This window comes from Mixophyes fleayi, chromosome 2, assembly GCF_038048845.1.
Source record: "Mixophyes fleayi isolate aMixFle1 chromosome 2, aMixFle1.hap1, whole genome shotgun sequence".
Lineage (NCBI taxonomy): Eukaryota > Metazoa > Chordata > Amphibia > Anura > Limnodynastidae > Mixophyes > Mixophyes fleayi.
The window spans coordinates 268,410,426-268,432,438 of NC_134403.1; the positions used below are offsets into that span (position 1 = coordinate 268,410,426).

General features: G+C 42.5%; 1 protein-coding gene across 1 annotated transcript in view; it reads right to left on the bottom strand.

Moving 5' to 3' along the window:
• Positions 1–8,557: 8,557 nt before the first annotated feature.
• The window catches only part of LOC142138989 (membrane cofactor protein-like), a 61,509-nt gene continuing 48,053 nt past the window's right edge, over positions 8,558–22,013 (bottom strand). The window contains exons 8-10 of the mRNA XM_075196188.1: positions 21,575–21,784; positions 10,822–11,040; positions 8,558–8,632 (exon numbers count right to left, since the gene is read on the bottom strand). Of these exons, the coding sequence (XP_075052289.1) occupies positions 10,823–11,040; positions 21,575–21,784 (428 nt within the window). The 3' untranslated portion in view covers positions 8,558–8,632; position 10,822. The remainder of the gene's footprint in view (positions 8,633–10,821; positions 11,041–21,574; positions 21,785–22,013) is intronic.

The following is a 22,013-nucleotide window of genomic DNA, read 5'->3' on the forward strand; positions in this document are numbered from 1 at the left end:
ATCCTCAGGGTACACACTAACCCCAAAAACTTAAAATGTACTAAGCGCAAATGGAAATAAAATATGGTTACTTCCTATAGAGAGAGAAAAAAACCCTGCAGGAAGCAAAATAATCCAAAAATAAATCTATAAATATAGGTGCAATATTACACTTTAAAGTCCATAAACAGAAAAAAGTTAAACGGATTACTGGCCCCATACAGCAATCTTCACAAGAAGATGAGGTGATGAATGGCAACTGATAGTCCAGACACAGTAGTCAAAAGAAATTGTAAAGTAGATCTCCGCTGAGTCACGTAGTAACAGCAGCCCGTTCTCGTATTAATTGTATTAATGTACTCTCATTGTCTATCTGAGAGAATGTAACCAAAGAATGTTCACTCTATTTACTTTTGGATGTTCTGGCAATGCTTAATACATTTGTACACCTGTTGAATTTTACGGATTGTATCTCTGTTAAATATTTATATGTAAAAATGTAAAACATTTTTTTTAAAATAAACAAAAACCTACCTTTTGAATCCCTTTGTCCAAGCCAATCTTCAACAAAAAGTCTCACTTCCACTTTTTTATCATGAGCTTGCTCCCTCTACCTCGGGCCCTCGGGACCCCCACAAACTAGCCTGGGAATGGGACCTTGACGAGGTGTTATTAGATGAGGAATGGTCTGAGATCCATGAGAATGCAGTCTCCAGTTCTATCTGTGTTAGAATTAAAAAGAATATCTATAAGGTGCTATATTGATGGTACTATGTGCCTTTGCGGCTCCGTAGAATCCTCCCTGACTCTTCTGATTGGTGCTGGTGGGGATGCTCCCATATTTGGTGGACTTGCCAAAAACTGACAAGTTTCTGGACTGAGATCAAACGTTTAATTCAATCAATCCTTCAGGTAGATATTCCCCTGGAGCCCAAATTTTTTCTTCTTCCTCTGGGGACTCCCTCGGCAACCCGTCATCAGAATAAACTAATTAGGCACATCCTCTCGGTGGCTACTTGCCAAATAACAGCAGACTGGCGGGAGCAATCTCCTCCTTCATTGCAGTCTATAGTTAACAGAGTCTGGGAAACCCAGCGGATGGAGTATATGACAGGTATTATCCGCAATTCCTTGAGAACCTTTACCAAGGTCTGGGACCCGTGGTTGTCCTTTTTCCAGGCTTGCTTACCCTTCATATGACTAAGTATTATCATTTCTTGCCCCTCCGCAGTATTTTCCATCCCTCACATCGGATCTAGTCACTCCCCCTCCCTCCCTATATCTTTTTCTATCCCCCTTCTTCTTTCTCTCTCCCCTCTGTATGGAAAACTGTTGGTCATTCTTTCTTTACATGTAAAACTATATGGTTGACATGCCGAATTCTATTTTCTACGCTGGTCTTAGATTCTGTTTGTTAATCTTGTTACTTACAATTTTTGTCTTCGCACTGTCAGTTGTAAACTGTTACTCATGTGACCTTGCAAGAATAAAACTTTTGAAAAAAAAACCAAAAAGCAGCCTATTCTCCTATATAGAAGTAGCTTATTTGCATATTTAAAGGTTGCAGAGCTGCCTAGCTAGTATTGATTCAATAAGTTTGTACTTATGGTGCTTCACATGCTGACCTGAAAAATGTTTGTTCTGATGAGGCCTAACTAGGATTATACAGATAGTCTGTGTCCACATAGGATCCAACAAGGATGATACACAGATCTGTGCCCACATATTGCTGTATAAAAATGTGATCTGCAAACGGCTGCCATGTTAATAACATTATCCAAAAGTCTATTCTATACAACACCCAATGGCAATTTTGTTTTTGTTTTTTCACGGTGTGTATTAATATACAGTTAAATGCAAAGTTTGAACATTTCTGGTCAAATTGCATGTTCACTGAATCTTTAAGTAGGAAAAAAGTTGACAAAATATCTGCATAGTACAAACTCAAACATGACATATTTCTGCACAGTTTAATGTACAATATTTTATTTGTTTGCAGATTTTAAAAATAAAACATTGAATGTGTTATCATTATACTTTTTCTTTTTTTTAAAACTTCAACGTGATTTCCTATAAGGCCTTAAATTCAGCCAGGTTCATAAGGATCACCAGTCAGTGAAAGAAAAGGTTACTTGGAGATAAAGAGGAATATTCTATCAATCTCATTGGTATTCCCACTAATATTTCATGTGTGCTAAGGTCAGTCTTAATGTTGGTGATGGATCTAATGCTTATGAGTGCCACTTTAGAACAGTTCCTGCACAAATTTTAGCAACCTTGTTTTTCACATTACCACTTTATCTTTACCTGAACTGCAGTTTTCTTCGGTTGCCTGGCCAGTAAATTGGGTGCTTTGGTCTGTGTTGATGATCAAAGGTGTCCTTAAACAACTGCTTTTATACATGGGTAATCTTCAACTCAACCAGAGTACATGCAAACAATTTCAAGTTCATATTCAACATTGCAACATATTTGAATAAATTCAACTTGAATATTTGAAGAGGTCCCCAAGGTGTTTTTTTTTTTGCTGCTTCTGTATTCTATTAACCTTGCCCACATTACATGCCTGACAAATAGAGCACACAGAGCAATACTGTAGAGCAAGAAATGTAATACTTGGGGCAACCCAATCCTGGTCCACAGATGAAATGTGCCACCCAGTGGTGTATGTAAACTAGATATGGCTGTAGCACCATAGATGTGACTAAACAACCAGCAGAAAAGTGGGGACACCACATTTACAAACTTATATTTTATGAGGGGTTTATTAATTTCTTACGTAAGGTTACAATATTAATTTATTTTTTTATACAAGGTAGCAGTACTATGTATTTTCATACTACTGGGGGCAATATTATATTCATACATTGGGGAACTATTATATATTTATCTAATAATAGGGGCACTATTATATCATTATATTATATATTTATTTATTTATTTATTTAACAATATGTGTAGTGCATGCTCTTATGCCTCTACAAGTGAAAGTATGCATTGTTGCCCATGTGCATGCTTTCACTTGTAGTGTCAGAATAGGGTACACTCTATGTTGAGAGTATGGCCCTGGTATCCACTGGCCAGGGGTACCAGAAGGGGGCCAGTGCTACTTAGCACTGTGCTTGTACTCTCTAGGTGTGGGGACCTGATAATTTTTTCAGTATTTCCCCCCTAGTGCTCTATAGCCAATGCTGAGTAGACTGGGCTTTTAGAAAATCTAAGTAAAACCAGATATTTCAAATTGGATGCAATTTCAGTTTTCAGCCTCGAAACCGCAGCATAGTAAATCCTGTGGTTTGGATCTGAACACCACATCTGATGTGTTGTAGTTTGCAAACTGCATATAAATCTGCCCCTTAGTAAATCTCTGCAGAAGAGAGGTTAAAGTCTCTCAATTATTATTATTATTGGTGGCAGGCAGATGGCAGTTAGTGATGGCTGCACTTTAGATCAGTTCTCCCACATAATCAACTTCCCACAACTGTCAAAAATGTGTGTAGGCAGTGGGAACATTACATGTCGTGTTATCATGCAAGGACAAGGTTGTTGAGAAAATCTGCTGAATACCATCTCAGTTCAGGTGCTGTACCCAGTGAGCTCAATTGTCAATGTCGTTGCTATCTCTGTTCCGCATTAGGTGATCTTCACTGCCGCCTTGCTGACAGCAGTTGCCACCACTCATCATGGGAAACAACCATCCTGACTTGGTATCCAACAGAGAGAATGATAGTAAAAAAACAAACAAAAAAACAAGCAAACACCAGACACAAAGCTACTCAAAACGTTTGGATAACTGCAATAGTACATGTGCAGGACAAAAGCATAAGTCTTTTCTAGAACTAGAAGTGGAAGAAGGTTCAGTTAAGACAAATAGTAAAAGACAGTTATGGTTCACATTATCTGACTGTTATGATGTCTGTAGTCACTGGTTCATGTTTCGCCTTTTCTGTCTTCCACTGTCTCTCCTTGTTCCGGTATGCCAGTCACCCATGACTGTTTTATTATTGGCGGCTGATAATTCTGATGCCTTACAATAGCCACACATGCTTTCCCCATCCCGCAGCTAAAATTGTTATGCCACTACCTTATGTATCAAGCGTTCCCCAAACCTCTTAGATTGTAAGCTCATTTGGCCATTTCTGTTTCATGTAACTCTATGTAATTTGTTTGTGTTAGATACCCTCAATGTACAGCACTGTATAATATGTCAGTGTTAAAATATAAAAAATATTAATTATTATTATTACCATTCTTTATAAAGCACTGACATATTACAAATTACGTACAATGACATGAAGTAAGGTAAAGATGGCATATCTTGCAACTAGTATTCCTTTGTCATTTCTATGACAAGCCCATCTACATAACGATATCATATGAGATCTGGTTTGTGTATAGGTGTGACTTGCAAATCTATCTGTGGCATGGAAAGTTGTGTTTGCATACATTCGTGCTCTGTCTCTCAAAGTGCAATATATAGATAAAATAGGCATAGGACATATTTTCTGTGCTCACTCTGTTGTGCCTAGCTGATGAAAAGTGTTAGAGGGTGGTCTACAGCAGCCCACTTTGCTTTTTTTTCTAACTCTGAAAACTTTTCTATATATTGTTGAAGCCCTTTTTCTTTTCCCTGTGTTAATATCTGTTTTCATGTTCCTTCAGTCTACTTTTATTATGTTTAGCTTGGTGTAATAAAAGTAGACGGAAGGAACATAAAAACAGATTTTAACACAGTGAAAAGAAAAAGGACTTGGACAATAAGAAATGCCCTAGACTAAAAACGTCTGATTTCCCCCAGATCTGCTGTTAGCATAGACATGCCAAATGTGTTTCAATGAAACAACAATGTCTAACTGAAATGTAGATGGCACTCCCAAAAAAATGTGCAACAAGTTTATTAACTTACGTGTCCTTAATTTCTCCTCCTTCAGTGACTACTCCCTGAACTATAGTCTATACATGCCAGGTAAGCATTTCTTATATAGCTATCATGGGGAATCATTTGTTTTTTCTCCACAGACTGGGGTCTTAAAGTGGTTCCAATATCCTTTCTGTGCAATGAACTTTAGTTGACATCCAACTGTTCCTATTTGCCAGGTTTGTAGCAATGGCTGATCTGAGTGATCTCTCGAGGTGGTATTATTATATTATTATTATTATTATCATTAATCTTTATTTGAGGTCTGCAGCGCCGTACAGAGTGCAAATAACAAGAAAGTATATGGTATAACAGTACAATACAGTAAAAAAATAATACTACAACTCACAACACAGCTATTGATAGCCTTGAAAAAAGTTATAGATAATGAGAACAGGATGAAAAAGGGCCCTGCTCACTAGAGCTTACAATCTAAAAGAAAGGGGCAGACAATCAATTGACACATGGGGTGAATCAATGTAAGGGGATCTGAGGACAAGAAGCAAGAGATGGAGGATGAAAGAGGGTGAGGTATACTACATGGTGGAATGGTTAAGTGGAGGACTAGTAGGCTTTTCTAAACATGTGGGTTTTCAATGACCATTTGAATTTATACAGGCTAGGTCAGTGGTTCCCAAACTTTTGCAGTTCGCGGCACCCTTAGAGTCTCCAAATTTTTTCAAGGCACCCCTCCAAAATAATTATTGAGCAGTCCTGTTTTAGAAGTAGTTGGGTCAAAAAAATGTAATACGTATTTAGGTCAGGACAGAAATACTTATTTAGTTGTATGCAAAAAAGCCCCCTCTGCATCCAGGCACTCTGCCCTCAGGCACTCTGCCCCCTCTGCATCCAGACACACTGCCCTCTCTCACACTGCCCCCTCTGCCCTCTGTCATGCTGTCCCCCCTCCTCTGCTCTCTGTCACGCTGTCCCCCCTCCTCTGCCCTCTCTCACGATGTCCCCCTCCTCTGCCCTCTCTCACACTGTGTCCCCCTCCTCTGCCCTCTCTCACACTGTGTCCCCCTCCACTGCCCCTCTGCCCCGCTGTGTCCCCCTCCACTGCCCCTCTGCCCCGCTGTGTCCCCCTCCACTGCCCCTCTCACGCTGTGTCCCCCTCCACTGCCCCTCTCACGCTGTGTCCCCCTCCTCTGCCCCTCTCATGCTGTGTCCCCCTCCTCTGCCCTGCTGTCACACTCCTCTGCCCTGCTGTCACACTCCTCTGCCCCTCTGTCACACTCCTCTGCCCCTCTGTCTGCCCCGCTGTCACACTCCTCTGCCCCTCTGTCTGCCCCGCTGTCACACTCCTCTGCCCCTCTGTCACACTCCTCTGTCACACTCCTCTGCCCCTCTGTCTGCCCCGCTGTCACACTCCTCTGCCCCGCTGTCACACTCCTCTGCCCCGCTGTCACACTCCTCTGCCCCTCTGTCTGCCCCGCTGTCACACTCCTCTGCCCCGCTGTCACACTCCTCTGCCCCTCTGTCACACTCCTCTGCCCCTCTGTTACACTCCTCTGTCACACTCCTCTGCCCCTCTGTCTGCCCCGCTGTCACACTCCTCTGTCCCTCTGTCTGCCCTGCTGTCACACTCCTCTGTCTGCCCCGATGTCACACTCCTCTGCCCCTCTGTCATACTCCTCAGTCACACTCCTCTGCCCCGCTGTCACACTCCTCTGCCCCTCTGTCTGCCCCGCTGTCTGCCCCGCTGTCAAACTCCCTGTCACTCCTCTGCCGCGAGCCAGCCATAGGAAGAAACAAAGAGCACATAAACTTACCAATCCGCGCGGCGCCGGGACCCAGCAGACTCCTCTCTCCCGCAGCTCTCACTGACGTCGATATTCAGTGAGAGCTGCGGGAGAGAGGAGTCTGCTGGGTCCCGGCGCCGCGCGGATTGGTAAGTTTATGTGCTCTTTGTTTCTTCCTATGGCTGGCTCGCGGCACCCCAGTGACAGCGCCGCGGCACCCCTGGGAACCGCCGGGCTAGGTGATAGTCTGATAGTACAAGGTTGATCATTCCAGTGATGGAGGGCAGCACTGGAGAAATCTTGGATAAGGGAGTGAGATGTGGTTACCGGAGGGGAGGAAAGCCTGCGGTCATTGGCTGACCCAAGAGGGCAAGGGGATATATGTATGGAGATGAGGTTGGAAATATCGGGAGCAGTAGAGTTGGAGAGAACCTTGTAGGTGAGGAGTTTGAAGAGTATTCTGTAGGGGAAGGGAAGTCAGTGTAAGACTTGGCAGAGAGGGGAGGCAGATGTGCAGCAGTAAGAGAGGAAGATACGTCTAGCTGCAGCATTGAGTATAGATTGAAGAGGAGAGAGATGACGGCCAGTAAGGAGAAGGTTGCAGTAGTCGAGACGAGAAATGATCAGTAAGTAGATAAGAGATTTGGTAGTATCCTGGCAGAGGAAGGGTCTTATACGGACGATGTTGCAGAGCTAGAAGCAACAGGATTGGGCAAGAGATTGATTGTGAGGGGCGAAGGAGAGGGAGGAGCCAAGAATGGCACCTAGGCAGCAGAGTTGGGGAACAGAGGAGATAGTGGTGTTGTGAGATGGTACCAAATTCATCTAACTTTCAGGGATATCTTCCCAACTAAATTTGATGAAATTTCTCTGATATGCTATAACATGCCATCAGTAATCACTCTTAATTTTGTTCTTCCTCACTGTACTCTCACTTCCCAACAAATTGGTATACATTTGATCTAGCCCCCAATCCAGCAGGCCAAACTACTGTCTTGCCAATCCATGCCCAAAATAAAATTAAGCTCTAAATCTGTTTTTCTCCAAAAACCTTACAGTGACATAATTGTCCATTCATATTTGTTTTAGCAAATATGTACAATGTATTCATGTTTATTTGTTGAAGACATTGTTTACTAATTTAATTCACTAAGACACCGGCATTGCATTCTCATACCCACTGACTTACACTACATACATGACTGGTCTTCAGTTTAAATGCTCAAAGTAGACAGTGCTCAAAGTAATAACCCTACATACTAGGTCCTACCACCCCACAGGTTGTATGCTGTTCCTCACCCCCCAGGAGTGCAGCACTGATCCCCCTCTCGAAGGCACCATCCAAGCCATGCCCCACTGTGACTGTTGCAAATATCTTAGTCAACTTCATTCAAATGTTTTTGTCTTTTTGTCATAGTTACACCACAAAGTATTAGTTACCCATACTGTGCCCCGGTCTACCTCCTCAAACACACATTTTTAAAACCAATCAAGACTTACTTAATTATTCTGATTAGTTGAAGTTTGTTGAATGTGGATATCCCTTTAACAAATCTACACATCACATTAATTACCACACTTCATACAGCATTTGTTATTCTCAACACTATCACACCTACACATATCATTAAACTCAATAAACTACACCCCATACTTTATAAACCTCAGATTTGCTACTTCTCTCCCATCCTTGACTGCCAAACTGATATGCCAAGGGAATGACTGTCACTTTTTCTAGTCAATTTTATAGAGAGTGTAACTAACTAATGATAATGGTTTTTGGAATCAGATCAATGTATGAAGTTCTGTCCAAGGTAGGGTCGAGTGTGCTTCTAAATTGTACCTCTACAATCTTATTTAAATCAACTCTTCTTGCATACACGGATTTGTTACATTATAATACGCACAACCAGAGACATTTTGGTTTAATACAATTTATTTTATGTACCATCAGAGTTATTTCAGCTTGATTTAGCTTGATTTTTCTCACAACCTGAAATGAAAACAATAGGAGGTCAATGAAAAATCTACATATACATATTCAACATTAACTGTTACTGGTTAGCTTACATTTTTTCACAAGTACCTCTGTAATACATAACTTTCCTAGTAAATAGGATTGACTCAAACTCCTATGTGATTGGTATCATTTTATTGCATGTGCATGTTTTTTTTTTTTTATAGGTTCCATGGCAATAATTGTGAACACATATGGGTGAGAAGATCTACTATAGGGTGAATTTCCTGACATTTTTAAACCAATCGAAAGTGAAAAATGAATTCACAAAACATACATTTTTAGTGATATCCATTGATTTGAAAAAGTTAAATCACCAGTGATCTTTAAAAATCTCAGAGCTTTTCCCATTCACTTCAAAGTGCCTATTAATTGCAATGGCTTTTCACCAGGTTAAAATTTACCATCATCATCATCAACATTTATTTATATAGCGCCAGCAAATTCCGTAGCGCTTTACAATTAATGAGTGCATTGAAATAAATGGGAAAAAGATAAAGCTATGGAATGGCGGTTTCCATTAATATCCAAACCAGTGGTTGAAGTGGATCTTTAGAAGTGGTGATATGGAAAATGTGAATTGAATTTGATAGTTTGAAATTAATTTTAGGACCCCATAACATTAACTTGATAGCCGAACAAAACATCAACCCCCCCCCCCCCCCCCACCTGTTCAAAAACATGCTCATAATATTTGGGAGTCACTGGGCTACATCAAACCAAAATACTACAGGTCCCCATTACTGATGCATTCAGAAGCCGCATCTGCAGCATGGGCAACACACAGAACCAGGAGCCATGGGCGAAATCACATGATCTCCAGCATCTGTAGCCCCCCATAATGGTGGAGTGGGCTCTGTAGTTATTTGAAGTGGCAGCTGCTGAACATTAATATCTACTGCTGTAGCAAGAGGTAGGAAGAAACAGCGATCTGCAGTTTGTTATACACAAATGAAGGTTAGCAATTAGCATCAGTCCACAATGTCAACATTGCTGTGTCAAACATCCCAGACTGCTCTCATGAACGATTCTTAATTATATCACTTGCAGAACATAATAGACTTCCAATCAGCTGTGAATGTTACACCTAACATGCCTATATTAAGTCAAGCTTTGTATCTGTATGAAGGCAACGATTTTTCCCTTCAGAAATGGTTGTCTGGCTAGCAGACAAGGACCAGTTCTGGGACGGAATAGTGCTAGGGTTCAGAAGAAACACAATGGGGAAAAATGGTGATCAGAATGCGGCGCCACCTCTGGTCAGACTGCACATTGAGAAGCTCATATCGACAGCATTTGTTTTGACTGCTGTGCTCTGTGTTTCGAAGGAGAAGCCTCAGCTAGGGGGAGGAGGTATTTTAGCTGCTCACAGAAGTAAAATTATTATAAAGACCAAGTGCATGGCTTTACAGGAAGGGGAAGGAAACAGTGTCGGGGGGAGAAGTACACACTCCGCACACTATATGTATACAATCAACGCAGTGGGAAAAGTGGCGATATGCCATACTGCCATATACCAGCACTGATCCAAACAGGTTAGTTATAGAATAGTCTGACATTTGGACATCCTTCTGGAATTGTCATCTGACTTCACAAATGATTTTGCATTTTTTAGTTTGGTCTTTCCAAGTCCCCAAATTTTTTTTACATTTTTTTTTAGCATATCAATAGAGATTCAAAAGTTTTTAATTGAGTGTTTAATTCATGTTAACACTGTGTTATACAGAGTCCAATTTTGAACAAATCGACATTGGTTTATGGAAAGGGCCAAGCCTAGGGATGCACAATTGCAGAGGTGCTCTGCTCATTTTATACCTCCTTGATTTTATTATTGTGTATATTAACCATTCATTATTTAAACAGTATAAACATTTCACTGTTGTGTCATTGGAAGATCATTTATTAAGTCATGCACTTATTGTACACAGATGGAAGGCAGTGGTATGAGACATTTGGGGCAGCACATAAAAACATGCTTGCAATATTCTCTTAAAACAACATTTCTCATTGGGCAAATGTATGCATGTTGTAGGAATACATTGTTTGCTCACACAAAAGTGATAGTAGTCAGCCTGAAATATTCATAAATGACTCACAATATATGTGTCTTCTCCAACAAAAAATGTGTTAATAAATATACAAAATATGACAAGAACTCCACTCACCTCACTGGCATTGTGGGAGGTCTGGTGACCATACATATTTAAGCATATCCCTTTCGCACTCACTGGTGTTGCTTCCAAGCAGTGCATAGCCATTATCACACTGCACTTCAATCGTGTCTGAAGTAGAGAATCCGTGACCATCTCTCCCTGGGGAGTAATACTCTCCATTCTTACGAATAACTTGTCCATTTAAAATATTTGGGGAACTGCAACCAAACCCTAGATAACAAAATATAATATGACATGACAAGTGTACTGCAAATATTACATTGTCTATATATAATTTTTCTACTATTATTTCCCTTTCCACTGTTTATTTACAATGTACAGTCAATATTTTTTTTATTGTGGTGTGTATAGATTTTGTAAAATCAGTTGCACAAGTGTGTATATTAATAATTACATTGGATTTGTTACTACTAAGATATAAACATTTACATTTGGTCATTAAAAAGAAATAAATATATAAATAAGACTTTGAACTTGTTTGCATAGCACCAAAGTATGCCATACCTGTACTAAAATGTTTCAGCAGTTAGTTGCCGGTGTCTGATTTTATAAGGTCTGATACCCGCAACGGCCTAGTCATATTATTATTTTTCAGAATTGGGCCTAACACCATATAAAATGTTATACTTTCAGCAGTGTTTTATCAGCTAATCATACATGCTAATTATTTCCTATTGTGTGTCAGTGATCCATCTGATCAGGGGTGGTCCACTGACCTTTGCCATATTTAAGAGAGGTCCTTATTCCCTCTGGCAGTGTGTTGTCAATGGACAAAATAAAGCCTGTCTCAACAGGAGAACATTCCCAAACGGCTTCAGACATTAGGGGACTTTCCCCACGCATATAAGCAGGGTGTTTTCAAACATTATTATTATTTGTTATTGTTCACATCCAATTGATAATAAGATCACAAGCAAACATTGTTATTTATTTGTTCTGGGTGAAAATGTGATTTAAATTGCTCAACATGAAACATTGTAATAAATAGTGTCACGAGCCGCGGCGGTACTCACAGCCGCCGCAGCTCGCTTCCTATGCTCCCCGGCGTCCCGGCCCGTCACCATGATGACCGGGACGTCACTTCCTCCCAATTACCGACCATTGCAAGGCAACGGTCGGCAGCTTCTGCAGCGCAGCGCCCCGGCAGTATAGGAAGCTGGGATAAGCCCTGATTGGCCTGTTGGTATAACAGGCAATTAGCCTGCAGGTGTGTATTTTCCAGGGGCAAGCCCTGATTGGTCTATGTCTGTATTTAAGGCAGTGAGGTCTGCAGCCTCACTGCCGGTTATAGCTTCTGAGTCCAGTCTGCTGACCTACTCTGCTCCTTGCTCCTGTCCTTTGGATATGGTGTTGGATTGCCCGTGTATGACCCCTTGCCTGGATTTGGACCCTGCCTGTGTTTCTTGTGACCCCGACCTCTGGCGTGTTTAGCAACCTTCCTGTTTGCTCGTGACCCTTGACCTCGGCTTGTGTATTGGATTCCCTGTCTGCTGCCGGCCCTCGACCCTTGCCTGGACTTCACTCCGCTTTCCCGGGTTCTCCCTAGTCGGTACGCACTTCACGACCCTCTGCTAGTCTGCGGCCAAGTCTGTCCCCACCACTAGGGGCTCCAGTGAACACCTGACTGGCAGAGCAGACTCCGGGTTGTGCTGTACCGGCTAGAGGGTTCCTAACATTATAACCGGCCCAAAAACAGACATTCTGGAGACGAAGTTGGGATGGAAGAAAGCGGAACCAAATCTTCTCCTTTCCATGCTCTAGGGGGTCATGTTGAGACCCTGTACCAAATGATCCGGGGGTTGTCCCAGCGGTTGTTCTCTCATGAGGAGGACTCCCGGACTACACTGCCCATTCCCGGTTCTGTTGATGAACCCAAGTTAAATTTGCCGGACCGGTTCTCCGGAAATAAAACCCTGTTCCGGAATTTTAAAGAAAGCTGCAAACTCTATTTTCAGCTGAAACCTCGGTCTTCTGGTTCAGAACAGCAGAGAGTTGGGATTGTCATCTCCCTCCTGCAGGGCCACTTCTCCTGCTCTTGTCCATACAAACCTGAAAAAGGAGCATGTCTGGGAAAGGTCCACTTAGGCTTCCAAATTGTTTCCCAAAAGAATGCTGTCCTGATTCCTGCACAAGTCACTTTTGGTACCAGTTCTGTGACCCTGTCGGCCTTCATTGATAGTGGAGCTGCAGGCAACTTCCTTGACATTGGGTTTGCCCATTCTGCTAGGATTCCTATGGTGAAGCTTCATTCTGCAGTTACAGTTTGTGGCCTAGATGGGAGTCCTTTGCCTGAAGGTAAAATTGTTTGTGAGACTCCATCACTACAATTGAACATAGGAGCTCTCCATTCCGAGGCCATAACCTTCTTCCTTATCGACTGTCCGTCAGTCCCGCTGATCCTGGGCCATCCGTGGCTTTCCCGTCATAACCCTGTCATGGATTGGGCAAAAGGAGAAATTGTCCAGTGGAGCTCTTATTGTACACAGTCTTGCTTGACTCTGCCTCTGCGCGTGATCCAGTCTATTCCGGAGCAACTTCCCTCACAATATCATGAGTACTGGCATGTGTTCTCCAAAAAGGCTGCTGACACTTTACCACCTCATCGAGACTTTGACTGTGCTATCGAGCTTAACCCTGGTTCCAAATTGCCCAAGGGACGCTTGTACTCTCTCTCTGGTCCAGAGACCAAATCCATGCAGGAATATATTGACGAGAATTTGGAGAAAGGCTTTATCAGGCCATCTAAATCTCCAGTGGGTGCTGGATGCTTTTTTGTTTCCAAAAAAGACAGAGGACTAAGACCCTGTATTGACTACAGAGGATTAAATCTTATCACAGTCAAGAACACCTATCCCCTTCCTCTCATCTCCGTATTATTTGATCAATTAAGAGGTGCTACAGTTTTCACCAAAATCGATCTTCGCGGTGCATATAACCTCATCCGTATCAGAGAAGGAGATGAATGGAAGACGGCATACAATACGCATTCTGGCCACTACGAGTATCTGGTCATGCCATTTGGTCTTAGCAACGCGCCTGCGGTGTTTCAAGATCTGATTGATGAAGTGCTACGGGAGTTCCTTGATTGTTTCGTGGTTGTCTATTTAGACGACATTCTCATCTATTCCAAGTCATTAACTATACATCGGGTCACGTCAAACAGGTCCTACAGAAATTGCGAGAACACCACCTTTACGCCAAATTAGAAAAGTGCGAGTTTGAGGTGCAGAAGGTATCCTTCCTAGGTTACGTAATTTCTTCGGAAGGGTTCTCCATGGATCCAACCAAGGTCCAAGTTAACCTGGATTGGGTGCAACCAAATAATCTCAAAGCGGTGCAGAGGTTCCTGGGCTTCGCCAATTATTATAGAAGATTCATTTGTGGCTTTGCTGATAATGTGGCTCCTATTGTCGCCCTGACCCGCAAAGGAATGGATTCCACTAATTGGTCGCCTCAAGCAATAGCTGCATTTGAAAGCTTGAAAAAGGCCTTTGTATCCGCTCAGGTCTGTCACTCACCGGACTGTGAGTGCTACTTCTAAGGTAGCTAGGAACCGTGTCCGTCCATTATAATGAGGTACTGCGCATGTGCAGTCCCTTTTAACCTTCAGTTCTGTTCCTTTAACTTAATTGGCTGATCAGGCAACACTCCCTATATTAAGCACCTGTGGTCAATACCACGTTGCCTGATCTTGGAGTCTCATTCCTCATGAGACTCTGAAGGTGTTCCAGGCCCTCCTCGTGTGTTCGGCTCATGCTGATTCCTGTTTGCCGTTTGTGGTTTCCAGACCACTTTTACTCCTCGTGTTCCTAGTGACTCCAGCAGCTGATTCCTATCCGCTGCCTCCGTGTATCTACAGTTACAGATTACTGCAAACTCTCCTGTGTTTCATCGTGACTCCAGCAGCTGATTCCTATCCGCTGCCTCCGTGTGTCTAACAAGTTACAGATCTCTCCAACTCTCCTGTGTTACATCGCTACTGTTCCAGCTGATTCCTGTTAGCTACTTCAGCGTGTCTACAGAGTCCTGCTCGTCTCAGTGCTCCAGTCTGCATTCTACCTGCCGTCAGCTGACCCGCTGCCTACTGTTTCTACAGTGTGTCCATTTGTGTCAACTTGCCTGTTAGCATCGAGTCTACGCTCCTCGGCTTCCAGCTCTGCTACATCGCTTCAGCTCTCCCGTGGTCTCCTGCTGTTCAATTCGATATACTACTGCTTCCTGAGTATTTTGTCGTCCTTGCTGGCCTACCTACAGTGCGCTGCACCTACCTGCCGCTTCCATTCTGCAAGGACTTCTCATCTCGTCAGTTCCCTGCCGCTCAGGTATCCCTGCAGCTATCTCTAACAGCCTGCTCATCTGAACCACGGTATGCATACTTCTCATTGACTGTGCTGGTGTATTGCATATCCATCTGGACTGAGTTGTTCTCCTCCGGAGTTTCCATCCTCTGAGACTATTGCTATTATTGACTGTGTTTCCTTTTGCTGGACTATTCTAGTGACTTTGTTTATCTGTGCAGTGCTGTTCATTCATTATTATTATTGTGTGCAGTTCAACGTGGGATCAAGTTCAGTGTACCCGTGTAGACTCTGCATTGCATTTATCTCCTTGTGTCCATCCTCACATATATATTCAGTGGTACAACTTGCTAGAGGCAGACCACTGATTCCTGTTTCCCTGTGTCACCAGTTGCATATATCCTCTCACATAAGCAGTGGTACAACCTGCTACACGCAGACCACTGACTTCCCCGTTACCTTCACCTGGATTCCATTCCTTCACTACAGACAGCGGTACAACTTGCTATACGCAGACCGCTGACTTCCACCTCCTTATTACTCCTGGACATTCCTTCTCTCTATAGCAGTGGTACAACTTGCCGTGCGCAGACCACTGACTACCCTCACGTGTCCTTGTCCATCCGGATCCTCGTGTTCAGTTACCTATTGTTTACCAGTGCTGCTAGTCATAGACTTTCTGAGCATTCTCTAACCATCTGCTGTTTCCAGTTCCATTATCACCCTGCCACCAGAGTATCATATACCAACTCTACTGCTCTGATAAGACCATCAGCGGGTGATACTGGGTAAAGACTCCTAGTGCCCGTGACAAGGTCCTTAGACACCCGGATCCTAAAAAACCATTTGTTCTTGAGGTCGACGCCTTTAATGACGGTGCTGGTGCTATATTGTCTCAGAAGGGCTCTCATACTCACCGTCTGCACCCATGTGCCTACTTCTCGCGTAAGTTCTCTTCAGCCGAAACCAACTACGATGTGGGCAATAGGGAACTACTGGCAATTAAATGGGCCTTGGAGGAGTGGCGACATTGGCTGGAGAGTGCAATACATCAAATCTCTGTTATCACGGACCATAAAAATTTACAATACATACAGTCGGCCAAACGTCTGAATCCCAGACAGGCCCGCTGGTCGTTGTTTTTCACTCGCTTCAATTTTGTGATTACCCACCGACCAGGTTCTAAAAATGTCCGGGCAGATGCCCTATCTAGAAGCTTCTTGGCACATCACGTTCCAGTTACTATTCCAGAGCCCATCATTCCTTCTTCCGTAATTCATGCTGGACTAACCCAAGACTTGAGCACCACACTTCAAAAGTTTCAAAGACTAGCTCCTGATAATACTCCAGAAGGATGTTTATTTGTTCCTGTTCATTTAAGGAAGGCAGTTCTTGCAGAAGCACATAATAGTAAGACTGCTGGACATCCAGGTATTCAGAAAACATTGGAAATACTCTCCCGTACTGTCTGGTGGCCGTCATTGTCCACTGACGTTAAGAGCTATGTCCTCTTGTGTGAGACTTGTGCCAGGAATAAAGTCCCCAGGAATCGTCCTACAGGCCAATTGGTTCCATTGCCCATATTGCAAAACTCTGGACTCACCTGTCCATGGACTTTATAGTCGATCTGCCACTCTGCAGGACACAACACCATATGGGTTGTGGTAGACTGATTCAGCAAGATGTCACACTTCATACCATTAACCAGGCTCCCTAGTGTTCGAAATTTGGCTATCCTGTTCATCCAGCATATATTCCTTCTCCATGGACTTCCTATTGACATTGTTTCTGATCGTGGTTCCCAGTTCATAACACAATTCTGGAAATCTTTCTGTACCCTTCTTGGCATCAAAATTAGTCTTTCATCTGCTTACCACCCTCAGTCTAATGGGCAAACTGAAAGGGTTAACCAGTCATTAAAGCAGTTCCTACATTGTTACACTTCCAAATTTCACGACAACTGGTCCTCCTTGTTACCCTGGGCAGAGTTTTTCTACAATAATTCATGTCATTCATCTACGCAAACCTCTCCATTCTACTGCAATTTTGTTTTTCATCCCAGATTCAATTCCTTGTATTCTCTCAAGCCTGCTGGTATTCCGGAAATTCGTTCCACAGCCAAGGATCTCAAGCTCATCTGGAGAAAAGTGCAGTTATCATTGAGACGAACCTCATTTTTTGCTAAACAAACTTCGGACCGTCACCGTACCACTTGCTCCCTCAAAGTGGGCCAGAAAGTGTGGCTGTCCACACGCAATATTAGGCTCAGACAGCCTTGCAGGAAACTGGGGCCTAAATTCATCGGTCCCTCCCTTATTGTTAAACAGATTAATGCCGTAGCTTTTAGATTGAAAATTCCTAGTTCATTAAGGATCCCCAACACATTCCATTGCTCCCTGCTTAAACATGTGCTATACCCAAACCAATCCCACCTTCCAAGTTCACGTGTACTGAATCGGAAAAAACCTCAAAAATGTATAATTCAGAAGATTCTTGATTCTAAAAAGGTGCAGGGTCAGGTGCACTTCCTAGTACAGTGGAGGAATCGTGGTTTGGAAGAGCGCTCCTTGGTTCCGCGAAGACAACTTCATGCTACAAGACATCTGAAGGAGTTCTCCAAGAAATTTCCTATGAAACCTGGGTGTCGGGGTTCCTTAACCCCTCTTCAAGGGGGGGTACTGTCACGAGCCGCGGCGGTACTCACAGCCGCCGCGGCTCGCTTCCTATGCTCCCCGGCGTCCCGGTCGTCACCATGACAACCGGGACGTCACTTCCCCCAACTCCCGACCGTTGCCAAGGCAATGGTCGGACGCTTCTGCAGCGCGGTGCCCCGGCAGTATAGGAAGCCGGGCGCGCACGCGCATTCATGAGGCCAGCAATTAGTTTCAGCTGGTACTAATTACAGGCATTAGCCTGCAATGGTACACCTCAGGGATAAGCCCTGATTGGCTGGTTGTCCCTAGTCGGTACGCACTTCACAACCCTCTGCTAGTCTGCGGCCAAGTCTGTCCCCACCACTAGGGGCTCCAGTGAACACCTGACTGGCAGAGCAGACTCCGGGTTGTGCTGTACCGGCTAGAGGGGTTCCTAACAAATAGTAACAGTGGTTTGACTGTTTGCCGAGTTGTGTCGTAGTTGAAAGTGAAGTAATTACTATCTTTTCAAACTGAAATGATGCATATCCGCTTAAATGCCCAGCTCCAAACTGATTTGTTTAGACAACTTTAATATGTGCTTATATTTGGATATAGGATAGGAATTAAACTAAAAAGTCACGTTTGCTGTTAAACAAAATTCAAGACAGGGATAGGTTGAGCATAACATCTTCTAGATTTAATGCACTTTCTCCAAATGTCTGGGTCTGCCCAGCATTTGGAAAGGGATACAGTAAAAATAATTTGTGAATCTGAATATCATGGGACCTGTAATGCTTCTTGATGTGCACAAGCACGTCTATTTGAGTATCAAGTGAATTATGTGGTGGAAAAACCGCTTGTAAAATTAAACTTGCTAGCTGTTCGAACTGGAAGAAAATGCAAACCAACCTACTACCACTTTAGGAACACCCTCTTCATTCATTTAAACTTTTTAGATTTTCCCATAAAATACTGTTAGTCATAGTTTCGTATGTGTGAAATTGGTACTGTCTTTATAACATATGTCATTTTTGTGGGTTTAAAGCTTTTATTTACATTTTAGGAAATGCGCTTACAAATGTGCTTTCCCTCAAAGTGTCCTTTATACAGTATATATAGGACCAAGACACAGACTTCAGGACATCAGAGGTGCCATACAAATCAAGTACATTTTTGAGGAGAAAAAAGTTCTTCAAAGTTCCCAACCCTTTATTTCATTTAAATATTCACATACCACAAAATAATATATTGTTTTTCCACTTCAGTGCACTTAGCAAGAAATGCTCCTATATGCCCATCTCCTCCGTCAGCAGGTGCAAACTTTTGAAAACTCTGGCTGTAGTGTGGGAGAACCGATCTCACCCTTAGTGGAACCTAATTTACAAGTTAATTTATTGACCACAAGGGGTCGGTACACAAACTAGGTACATTTGTGGAACTTTCCAGTAGTTCTACAAGCTCCAGCATGTTCTGGAGCAAGGGTGGATTGGACTTTTAGTTCCACAAACAATGTTATCAAAACTGTAACACATTACTGTGACACCCACCACCAACGAGTGCTGGAGGGGCCCCAATGCTATTCAGTCTGGTGTCGGTTGCTACTTTTGTTGGGGACACTCAGATCTTGATAACTCCTCATTAGCGGTGTTCAGCCAAGGCTATAACACTGGTGCTGGTTACTCATTTTAGGGGGACACACTTTTATTTTTTTTTAAACAATAGTAATCGTCATCAAGTTGATGATGATGACTGCTGTATCTTCATTCTGCATCAAGATTCATTTAAAGCAAATCTTGATGCAGCTTAATACTTACACAATGTTTTAAGTTGCATGTATGTTATGAGATGAACAACTCAAAAAAACACACCTTGGCCCGCTATTTTGTTTCTGTATGTTTGGCCGCAAAATAAGGCCCATTGCTGTGAGAAGCAAAAGCAATACAATTATGACCAAAAATATTGCACTAGGCATACTCCGGGTATGTCCTCCAGTACTTGTAAGAACACTAGAAAAACATTGCCCTTCCATTGCTTGCACTTATATGCAGGGTCAGTGCTGGCATGTCTGGCGCCCCCTTGCAAAAATAAATTTGCGCCCTTCCCTTTTATAAATTATATATTGGCAAATTAATTTGGTGTGAAGTATAGACGACAAAAAATGCCCCCTCCTTCATCACACTGTGCCCACTTTCATCACACCGAACCCCCTTTATCATCCTCCTTTGCCCTCCTTTATAATTCCACTGTGCCCTTCGTTCTTTACTTACCTTTCTATGATTGTCTCTAAAGTGAGTCTAAAGTAGATTGCAGTAGATTGTTAGTTGCCCAGCGGGTGTTCCAGTCTTACATCTACAGCATGATCCCTGTACCTCTGTAATGGTGGATTGGGGCTGATAAAAACTACAAATGTTAAGAAATCACTGACCAGGGATGTAACTAGAGAATAATAGGGTTAGCAGCTGGTATTGGGCCTGGTAGCTCCCCTCTACAGTGTCCAATCTTAATGAGCCCCCAGCTATGTGACCGCTGACATGGCAAGGGTTTAATTCTGCTCAGTGGGGAAGATATCTCTGGTGTTCCCTTCTTCTGTGAGCAGGACTGAAATGCAGAGCAGTGGCAGAGTAAAAGGATTTGGCACACCAGCTCATTAAGATATGTGATGGGATGGACCCAAAAACTCAGGGGCTCCTTGAAAATTTTACTATAAGGCCCTCGTAATTCTAATTATGCTCCTGTCAATGACCATATCCATCTGATGAATACAACAATCTGAAATTTTAATAAAAAAATAATGTTGCTGTGGAAAGTAGCAGGTCAAAAACAGAAGCTCCTGCTTGTCACTGTACCAGAGTGATGCAAAACAGAGAAGCAACATACCAGGAAATCATCATCTATTTATATAGTGCCACTAATTCCACAGCGCTGTACAGGAATCGCACTCACATCAGTTCCTGCCCCAATAGTGCTTATAGGCTAAATTCCCTAACACACACACACACTAGGGTCAATTTGATAACAGACAATTAACCTTCATCAGCATCATCATCACCATTTATTTATATAGCGCCACTGATTCTGCAGCGCTGTACAGAGAACTCATTCACATCAGTCCCTGCCCTATTGAAGCTTACAGTCTAAATTCCCTAACATACACACAGACAGAGAGAGAGACTAGGGTCAATTTTGATAGCAGCCAATTAACCTACTAGTATGTTTTTTTGGAGTGTGGGAAGAAACCGGAGCACCCGGAGGAAACCCATGCAAACACAGGGAGACCATACAAAATCCACATAGATAAGGCCATGGTCAGGAATTGAACTCATGACCTCAGCGCTGTGAGGCAGAAGTGCTAACCACTTAGCCACCATGCTGCCCCTAACCTACCAGTACGTTTTTGGAGTGTGGGAGGAAACTGGAGTTTCACCCACGCAAATACAGGAAGAACATACAAACTCCACACAGATAAGGCCATGGTTGGGAATTGAGCTCATGGGCTCAGTACTGTGAGGCAGAAGTGCTAACCACTAAGCCACCGTGCTGCCCATATGAGATTTTAAACAACAAGAAAGGAAGATCAACAATGCAGAACTAGTTTGTTTATTTGTTAGCAGTATTATTAGAACATCTGTAACCTTGCCATAATAAGATACATTTACTTACGTTCTTCACAACATTTTGTCACTAGAGTTGCTATGTGCAGCCCATTCATTAATAATATAATAATAAAAAATGATTTGCTACATTCAGAATTAACTATAACAGTTATATTTAGATACAAATGATAACTGATATATAACAAAGCAGACTTACATTTTTCACAGATAGGAATTTCAGGGTGCCACTTAAAATCTCCCCCACAGGTTATAGTTTTTTCTCCTTTTAAAGTAAAATAAAAATTACATTTCATTGTTATGGAGCTGTACACTTGGTATCCTATTCCTTTATTATTGTGGAAGAATGTGGGGTTTTTTCCTTTATTGATATATCCATTTATTATTGGAGGTATTTCACAGAATGTTCCTAAATAAACAAAAAATGCAGCAAACATGTTAACAGCTTTTTATTTTCTTTGAAAGAAGAGTAGATAACATAAATTTATAAGAAGTAGATAAATGCAATTAACATATTCCAAGTATGTAGTATAAATGGTATTCTAGATTAGTTCATCTAGTAAGCCACACCTTTTTACCAGAAGGTACATAGTAAATAATATAAAAAGGTATGGCTTTGCATATTTTCCTGGTGAAAA